At 38.0% G+C, this 13,056-nt stretch overlaps 1 protein-coding gene across 8 annotated transcripts in view; it reads right to left on the reverse strand.

Annotated features, from left to right (window-relative positions):
* foxp1b (forkhead box P1b) overlaps positions 1–13,056 on the reverse strand; it is a 524,891-nt gene that overhangs the window by 174,897 nt on the left and 336,938 nt on the right. For all 8 annotated transcript variants that reach the window (XM_059944321.1, XM_059944319.1, XM_059944324.1 and 5 more), the window contains one exon: positions 3,537–3,626. In XM_059944321.1, coding sequence (XP_059800304.1) covers positions 3,537–3,626 — 90 coding nt within the window. The remainder of the gene's footprint in view (positions 1–3,536; positions 3,627–13,056) is intronic.

The following is a 13,056-nucleotide window of genomic DNA, read 5'->3' on the forward strand; positions in this document are numbered from 1 at the left end:
AGCAATATTATTGCCTTGCTATTTCAGGTAGATTTCCCGACTGGGCATAATGCCAACAAGGGTAGACCACCCCTCGATGTCACTTCTATAATGTGGCTCTTGCACCAACTGCTGCTATTCTAGGCTTCAGGAAATATTCTAACCATTGGATGGGCTCCAGTGCTGTGCATTAATGAGTTGCAGATTTGAGCACTTTGGTGTGCATATGCAGGGACAATGCCATGGTGTGTACAGCACAGTAGTTCAAATGCTGCTTCCACAAATTAAAGGAAAAAAGACCTTGGCTTTCAACACAAAAAGCTTTAGACTCTGAAGAAAGCTAAGTATTCATCTCCCACCATGATCCACACTCAGACAGCTTTCAGAAAGAGAGAAAACACTACACCATTTGATCTTAGTAGAAAACCCCTCTAAACCACACAATAATTCAGTTTAAGTCATTATTAGGATGTGAAGGATACTTTTTTAACATGCGGATTTCTAATCAGAAAAGGAGAATTAAGGAAATACAAATATATAGTGTCTCTGTTTTGAGTTCAGATTATTTCTTAAACTGATTTTATACAGGAAATATTGAATATTATTTGCAAAGATCATTTCATAATGTTTTCATTGTTCCTCATATATATTTTTCTGATACAACGAAATCAGACAAATTTCACCCACTAAAAAAATTACATGAATGGAAGGCACTTTGAACAGAGAGCAGTTGGTTGTTCTGACAATTCTCATGTACACTAATCCAAAACATTAAATTTAGCTTCACATCCTGCTTCACAATTTGGTTTGATAGCTTTTTTTTTTCCACACAAATGAAAAAACCTCAGAGTACATAGTTCTTGCATTACCTCATGCCTACATGTAATATGTTGACTTCACTTGTTTAAACTACACGTTAAGAAATTCATTGTGGAACCATGTGGACATAACATCTTCAACACAGCTGCACATTACATAAACCGCAATAGGTGGCAGCAGTCTTCCCATGATTCCAAACAGAGCAGAATATTAATTCCACAATTTTAATGCCCGTGCTTGTGGCAGTGTTACAAAATAAAACTATATTTTTCCACAGTATTACTGGACTATCAGCAAGGGTCCAGCGCTGTGGTTCCTAATTACCTTCTTCTTCACTCTTGATCCTGTGGCTCTCATAATTAGTTACCTGGGGCTGCAATCCAATTTGAAGTGATGACAAGAAAGTGATCCATGAAAAGTAATAAGTTAAATCCAATTTCAGTCTGCCTCTAATTAAATGCACATGGAACTAATGACTCAACCCTACCATTTCAGTGATAATGTTAATTAGCTAGGTGGGAGTCTCTTTTGCAGTATTCTATGTGTAAACCAAGTAATAGGGGGAAGGGATGCCCATAATTACACGTGACATTTTTTTTGGAACATTGTCAGCAATTTGCACATTAATGATTAGTCAAATACACTTACTTTATCTTTCGTATCTCCTTAAAAATGTTGTGTGCTGCACATCAGTTTGAAGAATTGATTTGCACTCTAGGCTAGGTTTTGCATTCTAATATGAGAAGCTAATAGTATTTTGTACAATATCTGCCTTATAAAACCTACAAACATAGAATTTAAAATAATTTCTGTAAGCCCAGTTTAACTGAAAACTATGATGGCTGGGGCAGAATGATACTTCAGACACTTAAAGCAAAAAACGATCAACAGCCAGGTGGCCCTAACTGGATAAACACTCAAGAGCATTTTACAACAATTGGCTTAATTCATCCTTCAGAATCAATTCCCCTACATCTTGCAGCAATTACCATCTTTGCTAGTTTAAAGACTATTAAGTATTTGTAAGACAACAGAAAAGCGATTTCTACATGTCAGACAAGCTTTACTACACAGAATTAAATTCAGTGGGTCCAGTATGCTAACAATCTATGTGAATGCGCATTTTACACACACATGCTAATATAGACATAAACACACACACACACACAAGTATGCATACAGTCAAGTTTGAAATACATGAGATTGATAAAAAAAAGTGTCTAAATAGAATTTTAATTGTCAATCAATTAATCATGGCAAAAGCAACCTAATTGCTCTTATGAAAGTCACTTTCGTATTTTTCTTGACAAGTCAGTGAAGTCAGACAACAGTCAGCAATGGAAGCCTATTATAATAGTCAGCTGAATTACTCATTTGATCAGGAATTGCTACAATATTAACCCTACTTCTGCAGTGACAATGGCACTTCGATCTTCAAACTGAAAACAAGAAATCACCAGAAAATCCTTCCCTGATGCATGTTAATCACTATCAGATTGTAAAGATCATTTTAAACCACTGCATCTAAAGTTAGAATTTAAAGAAAGTGTACTGAAGAGTTAATCCAGTGAGAATTTTAAGGATATCCTAAGCATGATTACAGTTCAGTACTAGATTATCTGATCTCATCAATTAAACAATTAGTTTGGGGTGGAGCTATGGGAAGAATAGGATGACTATCATTGGCCACTGTGCTCTTGGGTTATTAATCAGAAAGTCAGTAAATTCCATGACTCATACATATATACTATGTCTGAAGATGTTACTGGAGGTAACAAACAGGGTATTCACCCATCTATCGGTGGAGATATTAAACTCAAACCCTGTCTGCTCTCAAACATAACCTGACACCACTTTGCAGAAGAGCAGGAATTAGACCTGGAGTTCAGGCCAGTATTGATATCTCAACCAAGATCACTGAACCAGTCATTAGAAAATTATCACATCGCTATTTCTGATATAGCAATGTTGTTCATGGTGTCAGCTACATTTCCTATAGGACAACAGTAATATAGTAAATATTACAAGTTACACCCAATGAAGTATCCTTTTAATGTGCTTTATTGGTTGTAAAGTGTGTCAAAGTGTCCTGTAAGGGGTACAAAAGGCATGATTCAAACACTGTTTAAGGAAATGCAGAAAGCTTGTTTCTATTATGTACAATTTTACTGTGTCATTAAAAAGGGAACAACGCACATTACTGAATTATATTAAATATATCAATGAGAACCGCATGACTCAGATCAATCATGTAATGGAGAGTGTATACATTTAAATATAAATGTTACAGATCTAAGTTAGCATCACAATGATGGAGAGGTACACTTAATTCAAATGACTTTATAAAATATTCATAATAACATTCAGTTTGATCATTAAGCTTTCATAAGAATCAACAGTTGACTAAATAATATTCCACTTGGAGGCTACTGTAGATCTCTTCAACAAAATGCCTAGCTTGGCTATTAAAAAAAAGTGATTAGTTTGTCCTCATCAACATCCTGAAAGATGTTATTTTTTTTTCATTTTCTTTGGGAACTTCCAAACACATTAGCAAACAAAGCATGTCTCCAGACCCTTATGTCCGGCCTGACGTAATAGCTCATTAAGTTATGATTACATTGTCATCCCACTAAATATGGTGCATGACAGTTAGGTAAAGTTCTACATAATTTCTATCCAAAAAAAGAGAACCAAGTACACACATCATGCATAATCTGTATAAAAAATACATTTACCTGTAGGGATGGTTGCTTGTCATTTCCCTTGGGAGACTTCAACCCACTAGCTTGTTGCTGTAGCAGAAGCTGCCTTGCAACTTGAAGAGCCTACATTAAAAAAGAATAACATTCACCTTTTAACCATAAATACACCCAATGGGACAGTTTACTACTCCATAATATAAAGAATATCAGCAAATGGTGTTGCATACCATTTGTTTCCCCATCAAAATCTACTAGTTAATATCCTTAAAACATTTAAGTAGAGAAGTGAAATTTATTTCCACTGATGGTAGTGCCACATATAATTCTGCAGCATTAAATTCTGCAAGTCTCTTTAAATCTACTGTGGTTTCATTGAACATAAATGTGCATTAACAAAAAATTCTGCATTCCAATGTCTTTTTACACTAAAATTTTAGACCCTTATTGATGGATAGTTGTCATTTGATATGAAATTTTCAAAGGGAGCAATGCATTATGAAGAGCTGGCTAGCATGTGTCAGAACAGCTAAGCCAAAGAATCCCTTGTGGCTTTGAGTGGGAGAAAAATAAAATGGGACACTGCAAAATGTTCTACAAACCTAAAGATAAAACAAAAAAAAATGTGAAAGTTATCCTAGTACTGTGGAACATAAGATGCAGATAAAATTATTGGTCAAATTATTAAATATGTATTCACAAACACATTGGACTCTGGGGAAATCAGAAGTAAACTAAAAAAAACTCTGACATAACATCAAAGCCAAATCATACCCTAGACTGTTAGCTTTAAGAGAGTTCAGATGCACAAAATCATAGAACGTCTGCTGGAAAGTAAAACGGAGTTGTTTTATGCCCAAGCTACTCCCTTTTCCTTCTGATAAATAATCAAACAGAGACTGTCCAGATGAAACAGAACGAGTAAGCCGGGAAATTTGATGGCCATCAGGACTATGAAGATACCAACAGAAAGCAACTCATAGTTCCCACAGTGACTTAGTTCCACACCTACATCAGCATAACATCTGAGTAAATAAATTCAGTCACTCTTTCCATTTCCCTCCCCCATGTGATTACTCCTGCTAGACAACAGTTCCGAACAGTTTCAAACATCGGATCACTTTAAAGCACAAAAGACAACTTTAAAGTAGCTGAATTTTATTTTGCATACGTGCTCTTGGTATTCTTTAACAACTGCATATTCTTTGTACTATATATGATTTGACTCTATTGAGATTCATCAGTTATACACTCATGCCTTGTGTCCATGTACATCACAAATTGATAAAATATAAACTAATCCTTCGTAACATTTTCCTTACTCCATGACCTAATTTACCAAAAATTTAAGGTTAAATCTTAACATTTGCATCTTTCAACCACTCCCTTATTCAGCTCATCAGTATTGTTTCATTTGACAGATTTAATTCTGGATATGACACAAACAATTACAGAGAAAGTGGGGAAGTTTACCGAAAGAGCTTAGTGCCTCTAAATTTCCGTCGGCTTGCAGTTGTTCTTTGGCTGTTGCTGTAGAGCGGGGGTTGAAGAATGGTGTAAAGATGTTGAATAAACAGGAAATGCTGTGCAGCTGAAGCACACTGAAATGAAAATATACTGGAAAGCTGCCCTTTCTGGCCAGCTCAAAAGGCCTGTTTCCACAGTAGCAATACCCACATAACTAAATGAGAGAGAAATAAACAAAAAAGTACAATAGCCATCTTTACTTTGCTCTCAAATTTATCCTTGATTCTATTCATGATAATGCTCCCTTCTATCAGGTGTGTGCCTCAATATAAATATCTTCCAGAATAGAAAACTACGCAAGGGAAGACAGCTTGTAAAAAGATGAGCTGCCACACAAACATTTACAATAAAAATGGAACAAAATTCCTTTAGAAATCTTATTTCTGTTGTGGCAACTGCCTGCTGGCTCACAGGGACTGATTTGTTATTTTGCACAGTCTCAGCCTGTCTGTCATCCTGGGTGTTAATGCTCCAGTAAAATAACTCATTGGGAGCTGTCATGGGGATGTTTACACAAGACTGTTCCTTTCTTCATACAAGGAAATTTTTTTCTGGAATTCATCTTCTTTTGATCTTACATTCAAAGCAACACCACCATGATAGACATACAAGTCTTAAAGCAAATCCAGACACCAGAGATAAACTACCAGAGGGTGACAGACAGCAGCAACTAAAGCTCACAAATGTGGGTAACAGCGTGTTGTCTGAGTATGTATTATGACAAACCCAAGACATATTAGGTGGAGTTGATTGTTCATATATTAATGTTCAGAAAGGCAGGATCATATGACCAATATGCTGCTTAGAAAAGTAAAAGGGAGCATAAGTCATAGTAACTATACCACAATATTACAAGTTTTTACTGTTTAAAACTGATCACCTACAATGTATTCTGAAAACACTAAATAGAGATTACAGTGCAATGGTGCCAAAATGTAAATATTGCAAAGACAGTTAGGAACATAAGAAACAAAATTAGGAGTGAACCATATGCTCCTCAATCCTGTTCTCCCCATTCAAGGAATTCTTTACAGATCTTTTCACCTCAGCACCACTTTTGTGTACTAATGCTATTTCACTTTATTCCACCTACATCTAAAAATCAATTTCAACCTCTGTCTTGAATATATACTCACAACCTGGATCCCAGGAATACAGAATTTCAAAAATTCTCTGCCTTCCTCCCTCCACTCGCAGCCTCCACCCACTGTTCCCCACACCATGGGTTTAAAGATCTCATCTCAGTCTTGAGTTGTTGAACTCTTCTGCTGAGGCAGTAACTCCCAATTCTAAGATACTAAGCCAGGCAAATAATTATTCTGCATCTGTCCTATCCTAAGAAGCTTTGTAAGAATTTCAAAGAGATCTCCTCTCATTTTTTCTAAATTGAAGAAAGAATAAGAGTCAGTCTGTTTAATCTCTCCTTGTAGGGCAAAGACCCCAGCCTAGGAATCAATCAGCAGAAACCTCCTTGCAGTTTCAGTAATGCACCTTTCCACCCATCAGGCAGAGCAGAGAAGACCAGACCTTAACATAATATTCCAGAGCAACACACACAAAATACGGGGAGAACTCAATAGGTCAAGCAACTTATATGGAAATAAACAAACAGTCGGCGTTTTGGGCCAAGAAATTTCGTCGAACACCGGCGATTGGTCCTCCAGCAATGGCGGGATCTCCCTGTGGCCACACACTTCAATTCCACAGACCACTCCCACTCCGACATGTCTGTCCATGGCCTCCTCTACCATCAAGATGAGGCCACACGCAGGTCGATGGAGCAATACCTTATCTCCCGCCTAGGTAGCCTCCTACCTGCCGGCATGAACATTCAACTCACAGACCTCCGTTGATACCCCTGCCCCCCACCCTTATCCCCATCTCTATCTATTATTTTAGTCTGGCTCTCTTTCTCTCTTTTTCCCCTCTCACTATAATCTCTCTCCCCAGCCCTACCTTTCTTTCTCTTTTATTTCCCATAATTCTCCACCTTCCCCCTAGCCCATTTCCCTCCAGCCTATCACTTCCCAGCTCTCTACTTTATCCCTCCCCCCACTTCTTATCCCCCCTCGACCATCCCATGTTACTTCTGATGAAGGGTTTCGGCCCGAAACGTCGTCACTACCTCCTCCCATAGATGCTGTCTGGCCTGCTGAGTTCTGCCAGCATTTTGTGTTTTTTATTAAATGAACTGTTTATTCATTTTCATAAATGCAGCTGACCTGTTGAGCTTCTTCAGCATTTTGTGTGTGTTGCTCTGGATTACCAACATCTGCAGAATCTTATGTTTATAAAATTTGAGTTGTAACCTAACACTCAAATCATTTGTATCATATTGTTTGCCTTTGATTGCTTGCTGAAGCTACATGTTAACTTTCAGTGATCTGTATTCAAGAATACAGTTTAAGAATACAAAGTGTCATGTTGCTTTGTGCTCGTCACTGTATCTATTGTTATATTTATTGTTACCATATGCACTGTTTACCCTTGTCGGCTTCAGGTCAGCAAGGAATTTCACTGCACCCTGGTGTATATGTCAATAGTATACTCTGAAGAGGAATCAAAGTCCTTTTGAACATCAACATCTTTGTCTTTCATCATTTAAATAACCTTACTAGTCATGGTCTTCCAAGTCAAAGGTAACCCCATCTGTTCAGTTTTCCATCTGTTAACCAATCTGCAATCCCAATATTTTCTCCAATCATTATCATTACCACTTACTGCTATAATTTAGTTTAATTACCTCTTGCATGGTACCATATTCAAGATTGAAGCATGTGTATCACATGCACATCAAAACATACACTGGATTGCATCATTTGCGTTAGCAACCAACACATTTAGCAATGTGCTGTGAGCAACCCGTGTGTGTCATGTGTCGCTAGGCCTTCCAGTGCAAACATTGCATGTCCACAATGCTTTGCAGAACAACACAGAACAAGCAACTGATGCACCATCAATAACTCACTCTGAGACGTAAAGCGAGATGTTGGCTTTTATTGACTGGAAGAAGGAACAAGCAGTGGTTGACCACCATACTACATCCTGGAGACTGAGAGGCCGGGCTCAGGCCTCGATCGCCTTTATACAGGGGTCTGTGGGAGGAGCCACAGGAGCAGTCAGCAGAGGGGCGTGTCCAGACAGGTATATGTAGTTCACCACAGCAACAAAACAACAGCAGCAAAAAAAAAGGCTTCAATCCACCCTCTACACATTACTCTAACCCCAAGACAGGCCGTCTTCTTTGCTTCCAACCTCTGGTAGACTCAAGTCAAGTTTATTGTCATTTAACTATATACATGTACATATAACCATACAATGTACATAGAAAAGAGGCAACATTTCTCCGAACCAGGATGTAAAGCAGAGTAGTACACATAACACATGATAGCTTATAAAGGTAAAGATAGAATCTACAGATGAATCACACAAACTAAAGTGCACTAATATTAAATATTGTAAGGTACAGAACAGATTAACCAGTGACACTTTAAATATGATGTGGCAGGGAGTTCAGAAGCCTAATGGCCTGGGGGAAGAAACTATTTCTCATCTTGGCCCATTCTTGGTTTTATGCATCGTAGCCTCCTGCCTCATGGCAGAAAGTCAAAGAGGATGCTAGATTGATGGGTGGTCCCTGTGTATGTAGCACTCTTGATAAATGTCCTTGGTGGATGGCAGGGAGTCTCCTTGATCCTCTCAACTGTACTCACAGTCCTTTGAAGGTCCAATGCCTGACTGCTGTCATACCAAATGGAGATGCCATTTGTCAGGATGCTCTCAGTACTGCTTCGGTAAAATGCAGTTAAGATCGGGGGGAGCCTTGCTTGCCGCAATTTTCTTAGGAAGTGGAGATGCTGCTGGACTTTCATGTTCAAGGAGGTGATATTAAGGGACCAGGTGAAGTCATCTGTGATGTGAAATCCCAGGAACTTGGTGAACTTAACTCTAAGGAGAAGCCATGTATTCACAGAGGGGAATGGTTTGTCTGCACCTTCCTGAAGTCCACAATGATTCCCTTTGTCTTCTGCATGTTTAGGGTTAGGGTGTTCTTCTCAACCAATTCACCATCCACTCCACTTCCTCTCTATTCTCCATTTCATCAATATTCTTGATAAGGCCAATCACTGTTGTGTCATCCACGAACTTGTAGAAATGGTTTGAACTGGGTCCAGTGACATATTAGCCACTTGAAGAGCAGCGAGCTGAGCACAGAGCCTTGGGGAACGCCGGTGTTCAGTGTAATAGGAACAGTGTTCAGATTCCGGCTTGCAGATATAGGGCTTCGACTTCCCCAGAAGACTTAAACATTTGTGGCCTTGAGAGCCTGTCCAAAGTGGCTCAACTTCCAGACTCCTGATTCAGCCCTCGGGCCTCCATCCCTGGCACTGGCCCTAGGACCAACCAACCAGCGAACACTAGGCTTGAAATCCGGATTCACTGACAAAAGGACCCCAGACACGAGGCCCCCACATTCCCCAACAGTCCTGCCCCTAAAATCTAATTTATCCCCCAACTCCACTCTCTATCCCCAAGACCATCCCTACAACCTAAAATAAAATCACCTAAATCTATGTTGCAACTTCGGCGCCAACTTGGAAACTGGTCTTCTGATATACAATACATTGAGCCAACAGTACTCCTGATCTACTCTGCCTGAAAATATTCCAACAAAACTTATCAAACAAGACTTCCCCTTCATAAATCCATGATGACTGCAAACAATCCTATTATTATCTTCTGCCTTGCTACCAAAGACTTTAAGTTCCAAGTTAATTTATACATATACTGTATACAACCCTGTTATTTATTTTTGTGCGGGCAATCACTGTGAATACAAGAAACACAACAGAATCAATGAAAGACTGCACCCAACAGGACAGACAACAAACAATACACAATAAGAACCACAAACTGCAAATACGAAAATAAAAGAAATAATAATAGTAATAAAGAAATAAACAATAAATATAAAGAGCCTGACATGAAGAGTCCTTGAAGATGAGTCTATAGGTTGTGGCAACATTTCAGCGATAGTGCAAGATAGTTTAAGATGGCTCCACTGAAGTTTGTGCGGCAGCTTACCGGTAGTTAGAAAGGGCAAGAAATATAACTAAAAACATCATCAATAACACTTTTTAATGAGGTAAATTTTGGTAACTTATCACTGCAAACAATGAAGTAGTGAGTGGAGGTGAAGCTGACTCGAATGATGAGCCATGCTTACGCGTTGCAAGGTCTGAGCTTTACATATTTGAGACAGTTTTGGAGACGGCAATGGTGTCAATGGAGATGGAGTTGGAGGAAGCGATTCCAAGAGGAGTCAAGGTGGAGGAATTTTGATGCCCGACCACCTAAACAGATTTGGTGAGGTTGTGTATGGGCTTCGGGGTGGGTGGCAAGGTTCTAAGCCCAGAGTGTATCGCTGCAGTGGGGCCTGGGTCCTAATGTGAGGTAGTATCTGGCGTTCGGACAATTTAAATACTAGCCCAAATAGACTGGAAAGGCAGTGTGTTGGGACCAGATGTGAGAATATTCCTGCATTTTCCAATTCCTTTGCTGAAAGCTGAAATTTTCCCAATTCTCGAGTTTACTGCTCTTTCTGCCATTATCAACCTTTTTGGTCGACATACTCTGTCTGTAACTTTCAAAAGCAAGAGTGCTTTTCCTGTTGAGCTTACAAGCATTATAATGACTTTTGCTGTTAACTATGTTCTAATTATTTAAATAAAAGCTGTATATAAACAGTTCACCCATGTTGTTACATCTCAGTAGTTGTGCAACCATGTGGGAAAGTATGAGAAGGCCATAAACTTCTTCCCATAATATTTGATGCCAATGTTGACTTCTAATTTTGAAGGACGTGCCATCTAGTGGCTTGAGTGTGAATGCAAAAAGCAATACAGATCCATAATCTATATCTGTACCTAATATTAAACTTTGACCAAAGACGATGCAGATTCAAAATATCCACTTCCTTCAGTACTCTCCTTGAAAATATAAAATCCTAACAGCATATACTTCATGGATTCTATCACCTTCATTACTTAATCAGCAGTAAGTCATAATTGTATGGTATCTGCCTCAAGCATCCCATTCTCATTCAATGGCCATATGTGTATTCTTCATCGCTGGAATAATTGGATGGCGACCAATAGCAGGAACTTTAGTCGATTTTTCCCCAGACTAACTTCAAGTCAACATTTAATGATAATGTCAACAACATTCTATTGCTAATGTTAGCTAATTTAGCACATTTAAAGCATCAGGCATAGGAGACATTCTGCATTGAATGGCTTACTACCAAATCAGCAAGTGTACCATCCAGGCCCATCAAGGATAGCTCAGACTGAACATTTTTATTGGCCGAGTTGGTTATTTTATTTCATATTTAAAACTGAGTAATAACATGATGACAATAAATATATTCATGTGATTTTATATAGAAATCAGGAGAAACAGTTTAAATTCTATAGCTTGATGCCATTTTTTGTTGATGCTAGCATTTTAGTCTTTGGTTTTAAATTCTTTTATTATTTTAAATATATAACACACAAACAATGCAAGTCAAACTCCATATTTTGCTGTTGTATAGATATTGACAGAATTCCTTTACTCTTAACTAGGTTACAACCTTGAATACATATTCAATGGCTGCTCTCTATCAACCACTGTGTTACTCTATGATGATGCAAGCATCAGCAAAATTAAAAGCTATTGTAAAACAATCAATATTAAAATTTTTGCACTCTTGCTCAAAATTTAATTGAGAAGAACATTATTATTTTATAATAAAATAACTTTGAAACAATACAATTTCCTGCATTATACGTCAGTTTTTCACTTTTTTTGGTCCTGGGATTAAATACCTTGCTAAAAATAAGTAAGACAAGGCATGAGTATATCACCAGTCAAATGTAAAATAATGAATTCCAGACTTAGAGATAATCTAAGGCAAGAGAGAGGCAAATCTAAAACAGAACCTGACTTTCCCTCTCAGTGGACTTTGAGGAGATTTAAGGGAAAGCAATCAACATACAGAAAAGTAAAAATAAAAACAAACTAAAAATAGAAGGAAGGATGTTAAGGGCTTAAAGTCAGCATGAAGACTATTATTTATAAAATGCACATAAATGAATTAAATTACTTGCTATGAAACAAAAGCCATTTGGTGTTCCAAGTTGTTCTTAGTGCTAGGTGTTCCTGGAGTTTGATTCAAAGGCAACATTTACAAATCAAAGGAAGAACAAAAGGAACAAAAATAAAGCAATGAACACATTGTTCCTAAAAGTGTGCAACAAAATCAAAATGTTAGCAAAGCACATTAAAGAAAAAATATGAGCAACATAGCAGTAAAATGGATGTCAGGAAAGACACATAATTACAAAACAAAACTGAAGAGGCAAAAGAAGGCACTCAGTTATCACACTCACAAGTCAAGTTATAAAGATTATTAACTTTTGGATCTCAATTTGCAATTTCTGTATTTGATTCCAATCTTGGTTTTATCCTTTTTTAAAAAATATCTGTAAGCTTCCGCAGTCTAGAAATTTCAAATCTCTCTGTTCTTACCAGTCTGGCAATGTGTATTGATTCCTCTTTAATTCTACTCAAAGTCGAGATTTGTTACAAAGTGTAACTAACTACATGAAGCTCAGGGAGAGAAGTATTTTACAAACTCCTTTTGTTTGCTGTTTTTACAGAGACATGGCCAAGAACTTCCAGAGGTAATGCAAATAAACAATCTCACTCATGTGATCACATTGGCTCTGCTGTGGTTCTAATGTGCTGGACCACTTTTTGTGCTCTTTCTCAGGGCTCACTTCTCAAGGACATCATGCCAGCATAGGCTTTGATCAGTTGAGGGAGAGGGAATTTGAAGATCAAGCCTGTGATTTTGCACACTGTTCATGGTCTACCGGATCATTGTGATCTCTACTCAAACCCGTCAAGAACCTGGAATATCTCATGCTAATGAAAGAATACCACCGATATAACTTCACAAAATCTTCCAAATTCACTGGAAGTA

This window comes from Hypanus sabinus, chromosome 19 (assembly GCF_030144855.1).
Source record: "Hypanus sabinus isolate sHypSab1 chromosome 19, sHypSab1.hap1, whole genome shotgun sequence".
NCBI lineage: Eukaryota > Metazoa > Chordata > Chondrichthyes > Myliobatiformes > Dasyatidae > Hypanus > Hypanus sabinus.